This window comes from Myotis daubentonii, chromosome 17, assembly GCF_963259705.1.
Source record: "Myotis daubentonii chromosome 17, mMyoDau2.1, whole genome shotgun sequence".
NCBI classification, from domain to species: domain Eukaryota; kingdom Metazoa; phylum Chordata; class Mammalia; order Chiroptera; family Vespertilionidae; genus Myotis; species Myotis daubentonii.
Window position 1 is genome coordinate 51,987,469 of NC_081856.1, and position 13,525 is coordinate 52,000,993.

At 56.2% G+C, this 13,525-nt stretch overlaps 2 protein-coding genes across 4 annotated transcripts in view; both read left to right on the forward strand.

The window, feature by feature from the left end:
• The window catches only part of KHDRBS3 (KH RNA binding domain containing, signal transduction associated 3), a 103,571-nt gene extending 100,567 nt beyond the window's left edge, over positions 1-3,004 (forward strand). For 2 of the 3 annotated variants that reach the window (XM_059672354.1, XM_059672353.1), the window contains one exon: positions 1,039-1,676. In XM_059672354.1, coding sequence (XP_059528337.1) covers positions 1,039-1,130 — 92 coding nt within the window. In that variant the 3' untranslated portion in view covers positions 1,131-1,676. Of the gene's footprint in view, positions 1-1,038; positions 1,677-2,541 lie in introns of those variants that run through there. The other variant, XR_009449611.1, reaches the window with a different exon arrangement.
• The window catches only part of CCN4 (cellular communication network factor 4), a 967,918-nt gene that overhangs the window by 797,764 nt on the left and 156,629 nt on the right, over positions 1-13,525 (forward strand). The gene's annotated exons all lie outside the window — the stretch shown is intronic.

The window sequence follows — 13,525 nt, forward strand, 5'->3', positions numbered from 1 at the left end:
CCGCGATGATGGCACCTGGGATTTTCCCTTTTTTATTTTGATGATTCGGAGCAGCCGCTCGAGAGAAGCACGTTGGTCTGTTGAACATGGAGCAGTTAGGTGGATGCGAGTTAGCGGGCGGGGGTGACGCTGGTTGCACATTCGCCTCCAGCCTTTTCCTTGGCAGCTTTTTAAGTTGGACTCCGGGCCAGGGGGCGTGGGGTGGCTGGGGTGCAGGGGTCCCGGCTTGCTGTCGTAGACCCGGGTCTCGGAGGTCGGATGCCCTTGTCACTAATGGATTAGTGTCGCATGCGTTACACGGGGCGTTATGCCGCTGACTTCCCTCACAGTCATGAGTGTGACCGAGGTGAGACCTGCACCCAGCACGGCTCTCACTCGGCCCTCCCCTGAGAGACCCGCGAAGGGCAATGCGGCGTTTGTCCACCCTCGTCCGCCCTCCCCGCGTTCCCCTCCAGTTGTTTCTTCTGCCTCCACATGTCTTTTCTTTCTTTTAATTTTTGTTTTTTTAAAATATGTTTTTATTGATTTCAGAGAGAAGAGAGAGAGAAGCATCAATGATGAGAGAACCATTGATCGGCTGCCTCCTGCACGCCCCCCACTGGGGATCGAGCCCCCAACCCGGGCCTGTGCCCTGACTGGGAATTGAACCGTGACCTCCTGGTTCAGAGGTGGACCCTCAACCACTGATCCACGCCAGCCGAGCCAACTTCACAGATTTTTTTCCTGTGTTTTCTTTGTTAGAAAAAAGTCTAAGCCACCCTTTCCCCAGAGGAAGGTTCCTGCGAGGTCGGTTGCCACGTAAGATACAAAAATCGCATCTCTTCCGTGCTGACGGGTTTTGGCGATGAGATGACCGTCTTGCGTTGTGTTTGTCATTTTTTTCTCGGTGAATTCCCGTGGGTGTTTCTCTGGGCGCCTCCGGGCTGTGTATCTTCAATATGACATCGCGGTAGGGTCAGGGCCGAGTTAGATCCCCCAGAACGAGGCCCGCGGGACCCGGGCGATGGTCTAATTGTGATCCGTCTGTACTGGTTTCAGGGCAAGAGGAGTGGACCAACTCAAGACACAAGGCTGCCTCCGCGCGGACAGCGAAGGGCGTCTACCGAGACCAGCCATATGGCCGCTACTGATTGTACTGACTTTCTGATGTTGTGAAATAGCCCATCTCCACCCGTCCTGTAAACTGTTCAAAGTAATTTTTTTCTATGAACAATCCCCTTTTTAAATAAATCAAAATGCCTAAAAATCTGAATGGATGGAACTTAAAACTACTTTGTGGAAACATCAACCTGGGAAGAAAGAGAAAAAAATAAAAAAGACATGTAAAATTTTGTTATTTCCAGCCTGTACATGAAAAAAAAAAAAAAATAGGTCATCAAAAGGAAAAACACACACACAACTTTGATTAACTAGTGTTAAACAAAAAAATAGGTTTACTAAACATGTTAATCCATCCTTTAACATATGCCTCACCTTTCATTTTAAAGGTTTCCATAGAGTTTAGTTATTTTATCTTTCAGCCATATGCCAGTTTTTTTTTTTCCCTCACGTAAAAAGGGAAGCCAATTACAAGTGCAAATAATGTGGTATTCTTTTTGTAACTCCAGTCTTGAAATGTTCTGTAGTGTTAAGCAAACTTTCCTCTTGCTTGATACTAAATAAACTTTTGAAAGAAATTTTCCTGTGTGTGTGAGCTAACAGTTTCATGCTTTTCGTACTTAAAAAGGCCTTCCTAAATAGTTGTAAACAGGGAGAGAACGCACTTAACGACGCTCCTCATAAAAGGATCACGCTAAACATCGTACGACTTCCTTTAAAAACGGTATAAAACTAAACGCGTCATCCTAGAGCCACTCTCCGTAGACCTAAACGCTGGTTTTAAACGAACGCCTGAGTTTCGGGGGAAGGATGTGATCCGTTCTCATCTTGTCGAGCGTTTTCTCACTAGCGCCACTTTGGATTTTTTATGAGAATTTTGGTGCCTTAATGCGCTCCTCGCCCTGTGCCGGAAGCCATAAAGCCCACGCTTTTAAAGACATTGACTAAATGGGGTCGCCCTCGCCAAGGCCAAGGATGTGTGTGGCCCTTAAACGGTCTTCATTGCCAAAGGTAAATAAACCAAATAAGGTCTTAATCTCACTTAAGTTATCTTTAATAGAACGACTAAAACCAGGGAGCTTACGACGGAGGGAGTTGCCCTAGAAACCCCAGACGGGTTTCCAGCTCACCGAAATGCTCAGGTTAAAAAGTTTAATTCGTCTTAGTCATCTAAAAAGCCGCAGCTCAGCCAGTGTAACTGGGCCAGTTACTCCCCTCTTAAACCAATGTAAAACCTCATAACTAGTTGCTTGTAATCCATTCGTTGGTTAGTCACTGAGGGCACGACTGAACACTGACAACTATTTCATAAAGTTATTCTTTAATCTTTTGGCATAAGTTGTCTTTAAAATTGTAGCTTATGAAACATGAACATTTAAATTTGTTTTAAATTTCTTGAGGCCTCTCCTTCTCTTTGACTAAACAGGTGTTTTCTCTCGTTAGGAGACATGGGCCGTGTTGCGAAGCCGAAGGAACGCTGGGCCCTGTTGCCGAGCGGGTGAGCGTCTCCTGCCCGTGGCTGTGACGCGTCGGGAAAATGGCGGCCATTTCTCGCTCATCTAGTCGCATGGGCGGTGCCTCTTACCAGCACCTGTGACGCAGCAGGTTAACTGGTCCCGTCAGAAATGAAGCTTCTGGAGACGAACAAGCCAGACCCGCTCAGCTTTGTTTACACACTCCATGACTTTCTCCAACAGAAATGGAACAGCCTAGCCCGGCCGGCGTGGCTCAGTGATTGAGCCTCAACCCAGGAACCAGGAGGTCAGGGTTCAATTCCCAGTCAGGGCACACGCCCAGGTTGCGGGCTCCATCCCTGGTGTGGGGCGTGCAGGAGGCAGCCGATCAGTGATTCTTTCTCATCATTGATGTTTCTACCTCCCTCCCTCCCTCTCCCTTCCTCTCTCTGCAGTCAATAAACATATATTTAAAAATATATATGTACCTAGCCTAGTCAATAACATGCAAACGTTTTCCAAATTATTAAGTGGAAGAGACCTGTGTGATATGATCCCAGTTTTACTTTTTAAAAACTGTGTGTCCTCTCTATCTTCGTAGGCAAGAAACTGCACAGAATGATGGGAACTTCTTACAGTCATCATCTAGGGCTTGTGGAAGTATGATTGTGTGTGTGTGTGTGTGTGTGTGTGTGCGCGCGTGCATGTGTGTGATTTTCAATCCTTTCTGAAATTTGCAAAACAATCACTTTATACGAATGTTATAAATTTTTAAACCTGGGCGCCTGGGAAGGGAGGTGGCATTCACGAGGCCTGGCTTTTCAGAGGGGCTTGTTTCCGAAGCGCCAGGAACACTCCCGAGGCCGACACTTGGGACCTTTTTAAAGTGTTCGTGTGTGGGCTCCGCCCCCTGCGCGGCCTCGCTCTGGGGCAGCGCTGTGAGCGTGAGGCCTGGCCCGGGTAGATGCTGTGGGGTAAAGTGAGACCCGTTGCCGGAGGGACGTGTGACCTGGAAAGGGACCTACGACGTGACGCCGAGTCCTCCAGGTTGACCACAGAGACTTATTACGTGTGGGACATCCCGCGCTGTTTCCAGTCGCCCCCAAACAAACGGGGGTCGCCTCCCAGGGTCGGCTGCAGATTCTGCATAAGGAACCGTCCTCCCCACGCTGGCTGCCTCTCACCTACCGATGACGCGGCAGGAAATGACGCTGCGGGAGGACCTGCTGCCTGTGTCCCTGAGGCCCTCCCTTGGGGTCTGCTTGGGGGGAGCACAGGCTGTCGTGGAATCGTGTCCCCTGAATCTCCAGAACCTGTGAGCGTGCTCCCCACACGGCAACGTGGCTCTGCAGGTGTGACTCGGGCCTGGAGGGGAGGTCACCCGCCCCGTCCAGGTGAACCCGCCCTAGTCACTGCGATCCCTGTAAGAGGGTCAAGGTCGGAGGGAGCGGGTGTGAGGACAGGGCCAGGGATGCTCTTGGAAGATGGAGGAGGGGCCACGTGAGCCACGGAACGAGGCCTTTCCTAGAAGCTGGACAAGGCCGGAGAGGGACCCTCCCCTGGAGCCTGGGACAGGAACACACCCCACTGCCCCCACCTCCCTGAGCTCAGGGAGCCCCGCCCTGCAGGTCTGCCCTGCGGAGCCTCCCGATGGTACATCGGGGCTGTGTTAAGCCACTGAGTGGGTGGCAGTTCATTACGGCCGCCATCGGAAAGGGACCCACACACCTGAGACCACTTGGGGCCTTGAATGTGAGCTGAAGAGGCCGGGCATGGAGTGAGGCCAGGCTGCCTCGCGTCTCCTGGCTCTGCAATGAGCTGGGAGGCGGCAGGTGGATGAGCACCTCATTTCCCATTTCCCGATGGGTTCCTGTGGTTACTTAAGAGAAAGCTCAGCAGGAGTGGCTGGGAGGGCAGGGAGACGCCAGGGGGATTTAGTCTTCGTTTCCTTTAAACACCAACAGCATCTCACATCCGGGGAGGGGCAGGCACACCGTCTCAGTGCCTCTCGGGGGAAATGTACGGCTCCTATTAGCGATGCAATTGGGTTCATAGACGTGGGTAGAGTGTTATCATTTCTCTTTACGTATTTCGTGCCTTGTCTCACTCCCCGTGAAAGGATTTGGGGGTGATTCCTGCAATGCGTGCACGCTGCCCAGTAGGATAAAAGGGAAAGAGGAGGGAATGGGGGGAAGAAGCAAGTGGGGCTGAGGCATGGAGATGCGACCAGAGGAAGGTGAGATTGGAAGCCTGAAATGTGCCCCTGAGCCTCCCAGCAGCCAAGGCACAAAGTGACGGGGGTCACTGGAGGACTCGGGTGTCCACAAGTTACATCCTCGGGGAGAACAGGGGCAGGGGCCATGGCGGGGGCAGAAGGCAGGAAGCCTTCCGGGAAGAGGCAACACCTGCCTTTCATCTGGAGCAGCATCTGCAGCTGCTGCTGCTTGAGCTGCCCTGGTGCCCCAAACAGGACCTGGCTCGCTCACGGCGGAGGGTGCAGGCTTGGGAACAGCCTGCCCAGGGGCGCCCCAGCGTCACCTCGGGCCTCTCCATGTCGCCACACGGTCTCCTCATCTGTGAAGCGGGACCTGAAGGCACCGCACTCCTGGCTGGTGTGAGGATCCCACAGGAGAGCAAACATCTTACCCTTGGCCCTGATGCTCCCCTGCTCCAATAAGCGCTCGCTGCTTTACTATTGTATTATTATTATTATTATTATTATTATTATTATTACTATCTTATCCCTCACCGGCTTACCAGCTGTGAGCGTCTCCGAGCTGTGAGGAGGGTAAACACTGCGGCAGCCCCGTGCCCAGCGCTTAGCTCGGTTCGGCCACCGAGCGCTGCATCATAGCCGGTGTGTCACGCGTGGGAGACACCAGAACCAGCTGCTTCCGGCCCGAGGGACGCACTGACACAGGCAAGGCTGGCAGCCAGTCCCCCGGGCACCTGGGCCTGGCCTGGCTGCCCCTGGGTCTCAGGACTGAGGGGTCCTCCCAGGTGAGATCCCCCCAGGTGAGATCCCCCCAGGTGAGACCCCCCAGGTGAGATCCCCCCAGGTGAGACCCCCCCAGGTGAGATCCCCCCAGGTGAGATCCCCCAGGTGAGATCCCCTTCCTTCTGCAGCAAAAACTCTGAGACCCACTCTGATTGGATGTACTGGGGTCACGTGAGGGCAGCCTCCAACCAATGGCTGTAGCCAGAAGAAGGAGGATTCTGATTGGTTGAGCCCGCAAAACTGGGGTACAGAGGCCACAAAGGAGAAGCAAGGGGGGGTGTGATTGTCCACTCTGCGGTTGGTGTGGGCTGGAGACCCCAGGGAAGGCGCGGGGGTCGCGGGGTGCTCGCACCCACCTGCCCAGTGGACCCCAGGGAGGGGGAGGGGGAGCATCGCAGGTGGAAGGCATAGACCAGCTGCCCCGCGTTTTTCTTCACGTCACATCCTTTCTCAAAGCTGGGGCGCCATCTGTCTGCATGTGTGGGGCCCTGGGCTGGGGTTGCCAGATTCAGCGACTAACAGTTCAGGGGCCCCTTCCCATCTGAAGCTCAGCGAGGCCCCACAGCCCTTCCGGTGCAAGAACGTCGCCTGCAATTGGGGCACAAATTTTACTTTAAAAAATTCATGGTTTATCTGAAACTCAAGTTCAACTGGATGTCCTCTATTTCATCGGAAACTCCTGATCTCGGGCCTGCACTTGCTCTGTGGCATCCTCGCCCTTCCTAGAGGGATCACACTTGTTCCGCGTGGATCCGGGCATCGCTCGCACCCAAGCATCAGCCTCCCGAAAGGAGATTTCCCAGCTCAGCACGATGACGCCGGAACCCCAAGAACTGTGACTTTTTTGTTTCTCTCTCACATGAAAGATGTCTGCACATCTGCCGATCACGTACCCCTGGGACAGGGACTCAGCAGGCTCCTCTCCCCGCCCTCCGTCCAGGCTTTCACCGCCAGAGTCATCTCAGGGGCGGAGAGGGCTGCTGAGCTCCCGCCATCGCCTCCGCCTCCCATGCGGCAGCAGGAGGCAGAAGGAAGGACAGAAGGTGCCCATCCCAGCGAAGTCAGCTCCTCCTCACACAGGCTGCCTGGAAGTCTGCCAGGGCATTTCGGTTTCTGTCTTCTTGGCCAGTGCGTAGCCTCCGGGATGGCAAGCTGCAGCGACTGCCACGGGGGTGGGTCGGGGTGCCCTTCCCCACGCCTTGTCAAGAAGAGCAATTAGCCGGCTCCGTGGTCCCAGCTCTCCGCAGATTTCAATCACTTGGCAATTATCAACTCCTCCAGCCCAGTAATTGTTTTCCTTGCCGATCACTGTCATTTCTCTCGTTCCCCTGGTAACCTTGCGCCGTGGGGGGTGAGGTGACCCACAGCAACATGAACGTCGGTGTCTCCGTGGCTGCGGGGAGGTGGGTGGGACCACGGTCGAGCTGTCGGGGACTCAGCGGGGAGGAAGGGCCGGCCAAGGTGTGGCAAGAGGCCTGGGCGCAGGGACCCAGCTCTGCGTCTCCGGACTCTGACGGCCTGGACCCTTTGAGTCGGTCTGCACACCTGGCAAACTTCCCTCCCGTGGGGCTGTGTCCTCAGGTTCTCTCTGCACATTGGCTTCCCCCGCGGCTCTGCCACGCTGACAGCTGGGGCTGTGTGATCGCCTCCGTGTCATCACTTGCTCCTGTGCCGGGTACACAAAAGGCTCTCAATCAGTGCTGGTTGTGTGCACGGAGGGAGGACAACACGGCAAAGGCCCCAGGCTGGAAGGCGGGCTGAGTGAGTGGCGGGTCCTGATGGGGCTGAAGGGCAAGGCCCTGGGCAGGTCAGGCCTCAGGGAACTCAGAACTCAGGCGGGAAGGCAGGCAGAGTGAGTGGTGGGTCCAGAGTCTGGGATCTGTTTTCAGCGCCGCAGGCGTCTGGCTTGGGGCCGGCTGTGGACACTTATGAAAACACCTGGGGCAGGGGGAGGGTGACGCGGCCTCCACAGCCTCCACGCCTCCACGCCTCCACGCCTCCACGCCTCCACAGCCTCCACGCCTCCACGCCTCCACGCCTCCACGCCTCCACGCCTCCACGCCTGCTTTCTCCTGCACAGCAACCGCGTGGCTCCTGGGCTGCTTTCCATTCTTGCCCTGAGGCCTCGGATGCGGGGCTGCCCGTCCATCCATCCCAGCCGCCCACCCTCACAGCCTCCGCCCTGCCTTCACACCAGGAGAGGCCCTCATGGTGTCACCAGGGCCCGCCTCTCGCTGTCCTCCTAGGCCAGTGGTCGGCAAACGGCGGCTCGCGAGCCACATGCGGCTCTTTGGCCCCTTGCCTGTGGCTCTTCCACAAAATACCACGTGCAGGTGCGCACGTACCATGTGATCGAAACTTCGTGGCCCATGCGCAGAAGTCAGTATTTTGTGGAAGAGCCACAGGCAAGGGGCCAAAGAGCCGCATGTGGCTCGCGAGCCGCAGTTTGCCGACCACTGTCCTAGGCTGTCTCCTCGGTGCTGGGGAGTCCCTTCCACCGCCACCGGCACCGGATGGCTGAGCTCCTCCCACAACCAGATAAACACCCAGATGGGAGGGGCTGGGCTTCCTCCCTCTGCACCTGCATCTTCCCCCCACAGTGACCTCCCCCAGGAGCCTCTCCCTGGGTTTGCCCTTCACTCTCATTGGCTGGAGTCGGGTCATGTGACCACCCCAGCTGCCAGGGGTCTGGGACCAGCAGGATGGGCCTTGCTGGCCTCTCTCCCTGGGAGGCAGGCTCGCTGGCCACAGGCAGGGAGAGAAAGGGGGCAGCTTGTGGGCCACCCCGACCCCCATCTTCCCATCTCGGGGACAGGCTGCCCCAAGAAGCACTCGGTGGGCCGCTGGGGGAGGCGTGGAGGAAGAGCCTGCCTCAGCCAGGCCAGCACCCCCCCTCCCCCCCAGTAGCATACCAGCGCCACACCATCCCTCTCCAGCTGAGGGCTCGCAGGCATGCAGTAGGTGCTCAATAACTACTCATGACATGAACGGGGCCAGGGCTGCGGACGGAGCACCGCACAGGGCCAGGGAGCGCCCTTGGCCACCGACTGTTCCGGGGAGAAGGTGCCATGAGGTCTGGCTCTGAGAACCGGACTGAGGGCTTTCTCAAACCTCCTGGGCCCCATGGAGCGCAGGGGATGGGGGTGAAGGTCCAGCTGGGGAGGGGGCGGGGCTTCCCAGTTGGGAGCGTGGGTGTTGGCCTCGGCCATCCGCGTGGAGTCCAGGGGCTGCCGTGGGAGGCGCGGGGCCAGGTTCACGCCCGGCTCCCTGCTCCCTGCACAGCCACGGAGGGGACGCCCGCCCCTCGGCACACTGCTCGCCACAGACACAGGGGTAGCAGGACCTGGCGTTCAGGGCCGGCTCAGCGTTTGGGGGCGAGGACCAGGGAAGCTCCCAGGACACGGTGGGCGTGCCCAGTGACAGTGACAGCAGTCATGGCTGTTATTGTGAGTTCTTGCTCTTGGAAAACCATGTTGCCTTTCGTAGATGCCCAATACATTATTCTGGTTGGTTTAATTTCCCTTTGGTGCTCAAACACGCGGGACTTTCCGGGCGGCAGACAGAGGGCTCCCTGGGTGAACCCCGTGGTTTGAAGTGTCAGTAGCGCCAGGAAGTGGCATTACTTTGCTCATGTTTTACAATCGCATCATCTGCTATGGTTTTTAGAAGGGGAAACGGGATTGTCAATTAAGAATCTGAAAGAGCCCTGGCTGGTGTGGCTCAGTGGATAGAGCGTCGGCCTGAGGACCAAAGGGTCCCAGGTCAAGGGCACATGCCTGGGTTGCGGGCTCAATCCCCAGTAGGGGGCGTGCAGGAGGCAGCCAATCAATGATTCTCTCTCATCGTTGATGTTTCTCTCTCTCTCTCTCCCTCTCCCTTCTTCTCTGAAAGCAATAAAAAATATATTTTAAAAAAAGTATCTGCCCTGACCGGTTTGGCTCAGCGGGTAGAGCGTCGGCCAGCGGACTGAAGGGTCCCAGGTTCGATTCCAGTCAAGGGCATGTACCTGGGTTGCGGGCACAGCCCCGGTGGGGGGTGTGCAGGAGCAGCTGATCGATGTTTCTCATCGATGTTTCTGACTCTCTATCCTTCTCCCTCTCCCTTCCTCTCTGTAAAAAATCAATAAAATATATTTTAAAAAAAGAATCTGAGAGTTTATTTTATTAAAACGCACACACATGCAACACAAGCACCGTATCCCACGCGGAACCAGGGCTGTGGCTGGCCGGAAGTGGCCGGCAGAGCGAGTGCGCGCGGATGAATGGCTCTCTCTGGGAGTCAGCTACACCCGGGGCCGCATTTCACCCTCTGGCGGCAGCGATGGCTGCTGTGCCGAGGGGCCGACGGAAGCCTGGGCCACCCCGGTTCCTGCAGCCGCGCTGGGAGTCCCGGGAGGCGCGTTTCCTGGGTGGAGGCATTTAGAAGACAGCTCTGTCGGCCCAAAGACGGGAGGGAGGCTGGGCCCGGCTATGCACACGCAGCTCTCCATCCGGCCGGTTCCTTGCCATGGCCTGGGACACGCGGGACCATCTGGAAGGCCTTCCGGCCCCTCCTCTGCGCCCTCATCCCGGGCCCTGGCTGCTCCCCTCCCCGCCTCCCGCCCTCTTCCTCTACCTGGTCAGGCCAGGCGTGTGCTCACAGCGCAGTCGGGCACCTGGCATTTTCGGGGTTTCCTGCTGTGAGAACACCTCCCTGCTCTCCCACAGGCTCCCTGGCTGCTCAGTCCCCTCTGCTGCTCTGCCCTGAGGACACCCAGCCCCTCTCCCTGTGCCCACGGATGTGGGCCTCCCGTCTCCACGGGTGGAAGGAGGGGCCCGCGGGGTGCCGGGCTCCATGGAAGGTTTTCACGCCTTTGGGCCAATCATGACACCCCTGGAGGTGACGCGGTGCTGGCCGCATGTCTGTGCAGACGAGAAAGTGGCCCCTGAGATGCTAGCTCGTCTCCAGCATCACGCACTGCTCCCCGCCCGCTAGGAGCCAGGCGCCGTTTCACTGTGGATGACGCCCACGGTGGGGCCCCCTCTGAGATGGAGGAGATGGCGGAGAGACGAGCGGGCCCGTGAGTCACCCCGCAAAGAGTGACACCCAGGAGTACAGCCTGCCCCCCTCCTCCCGGCCGAGGCTCTCTGGGATCCCACTGGGCTCTCAGGAGGAACAGATGGGACCCCCCCCCCCCAGGTCTGGCTCAATCTGAAAATAAATAACAGGCTTCTTCAGGGGGGACAGGCGAGAGCTTCCCCACCATCGGAGACGGGCGGCCCTGACTGCTCCGCGCCCGCTGACCTCCTGGCCGCAGCCTCTCAGCGAAGCGCCATCGGGGAAAGCGCTTTGTGGTCTCTGTTCAGAGAACGGCCTGCGGGCTGCTGAGAGCTCCGTGCCTTAATGGCCCCGCATTGATTGGCGCCATCGACCTCTTGGCTTCAAATAACTGACGTGGTTTCCAATGGACGCAGATAATGAAGACGTCTCAAATGGCAACTAATAACATGCAGGTGCGGCGTGGGGCAGCCACGGGGGGGGGGGGGCGGGGGCAGGGAAGGGAGGCTCACCCTGCGGTCCTCTGCTCTTGCTAATGGGTCTCAGAATGATCACTCGCCTCCCGACGGGTCTTCCCAAAGCCCCAGCGGCCCTGGGAGTTACCCCCCTTATTGGAAACCACTCTCCGATTCGCCGCAGCGCCCCTCCCTCATCGCTCACAGGGGCCAGCTCTGGGAACCCTCAGGGCTGTTGTGAGAGGTCCTTCTGCTCCAGTCCCGCCCTCCCCGAACCCGTCCCTCCCCAGGGAACGGGGGACCTTCCTTGGGCCTTGATGGCCCTGCTCCCACACCACTGTGTCCAGAATGAACAGAAGTCCAGAGTTCTGCAGGAGGCTGGTTCCGACGCTTAGCGCTGCTGCCTTCTATAACCCGGTGCCTTGACTTTGAGGCTATAGAAGTCTCCCTCAGTCCTGCCCCCTCATCGCCTCCCCGCCCCCCCCAGCATGGCGGGTTAAAACAGGTTTTCTGATGGTCTAGAAAAGTTCATTCATGGCCCCAGCCCGTTGCTGGTCATGTCCCCTAAATGTGTAGGATTGATAGCAGTTTTGGAAAAGAACCTGGTTTCTGCCCTGGATGAGCTTACCATTTGGGGCGTTTTAATTCTTCTTATGGAGCCACGGACGTTGAATCTTCTCCAAGTTACTGTGCGGGACAGCCAGCTTCTCGGCGAGGGGCTGAGTTTGGTGTGACCTGTTTGGATGTGAGCGCCCTGTTTCAAATCGGCCAGAAATTGAGTATCTTCTCAGTACATTCCGATGACCCAGTCCTTTAAAGGGATCAAGATCTCAGACAACCCAGGCGGCTGTGCGTGCTGGCTGTGAGAGGCACACTGTCTCGAACGAGTCATCACATCCACGGTGAGCGGGACGTTGGTGGTGTTATAATTTGCTTCCAAACGTCAGTTAATTTCTATTGCTTTTGTTTTTTCTCCCCGCGTATTTTCCTTTTGCTTCCCATGTTAGTATGTGTGCTGCCGAAGTGAGCACGCTTCCCATCATCCTTAATTGCATTTCCTTTCATCTCCTTAACAATAAATTTAGATAAAAGGAGGTAAGCTTCATGAACATCCCATTCAGGAGCCTGTAATTTATTATTTGTTTTATTTGAAACATTCCAAAACATCTTTTCAATTACAGTTGACATGATGTCTTGCAGCTTTATCCACTTTTTAAAAATAGGTTTTTATTGGTTTCAGAGAGAAGAAGGGAGAGAGGGATAGAAATGTCAATGATGAGCTAGAATCATTGAGCGGCTGCCTCCTGCACTCCCCCTCCTGGGATCAAGCCTGCAACCCGAGCATGTGCCCTGACCTGGAATCGAACCGTGACCTCCTGGTTCATGTTCATGGGTTGACTCTCAACCACTGAGCCACGCCTGCTGGGCTTTATCAACTTTTCTGAATGCATTTCTTTTACGTTTTCTTTGTGCTCAGGTTTCTCTTCTGATCTTCAACAATGTCTGTCAGAATCCTTTAAATATCTTTGTGCTCACGCGCAAGGCTGGATAGCTTTATAATGGCCAGACCACTTGTTACCTTACAAATCTTTAAAGAGAGAGTTGGCATCTATCCTATCTAATAAAAGAGAAACATGGTAATTAGCGTATGACCGTTACTCTTCCCATTGGCTAAGCAGGGCAATATGCAAATTAACTGCCAGCAAGGATGGCGGCCGGCAGCCAGGCAGCTTGAAACTAACATGAGGCTTGCTTGCTTCAGTGACGGAGGACTCCAACGTTCCCCGCCTGCCTTGCCGGCCTCTGTGCTGCAACTCTAAGCAACTATGTTACAAATATAGAAGCTAAACAAAACCCCAGAAACATGCTTTAGTCTGCAGGGCTTCAGCCAGCAGGATCGCAACATTGTTTCAAATACAGAAGGTAAACAAAGGCCAGAAACATGCTTTCAGCAGCGGAGGCCTAAGAGCTGGAGCCAAGCCTCAAAGCTAAAGCTGGCCCAGAATAAAAAAAAGAAAAAAAAAAGAAAAAAAGGAGCAGTTGGGAGCTTCAGTCACCCACCAGCCTGAAAACAGCCCTCAGCCCCTCACCCAGACTGGCCAGGCACCTCAGTGGGGACCCCCACCCTGAAGGGTGTGTGACCAGCTGCAAACAGCCATCATCCCCTCACCCAGGCTGGCCAGGCACCCCAGTGGGGACCCCCACCCTGATCCAGGACACCCTTCAGGGCAAACCAGCCGGCACCCACCCATGCACCAGGCCTCTATCCTATATAGTAAAAGGGTAATATGCCTCCCAGCACTGGGATCAGCGGAGCCGCTAGGCCTCCCGGCACCAGGATCAGTGTGACAGGGGGCAGCGCCCAAACCCCCTGATCACCCTGCGGCTCTGTGTGTTAAAGGGGGGCAGGGCCACAACCTCCCTATCGGCCCTGCTCTGTTCGTGACAGGGGAAGGCGCCCCAACCCCCTGATCAGCCCTGTT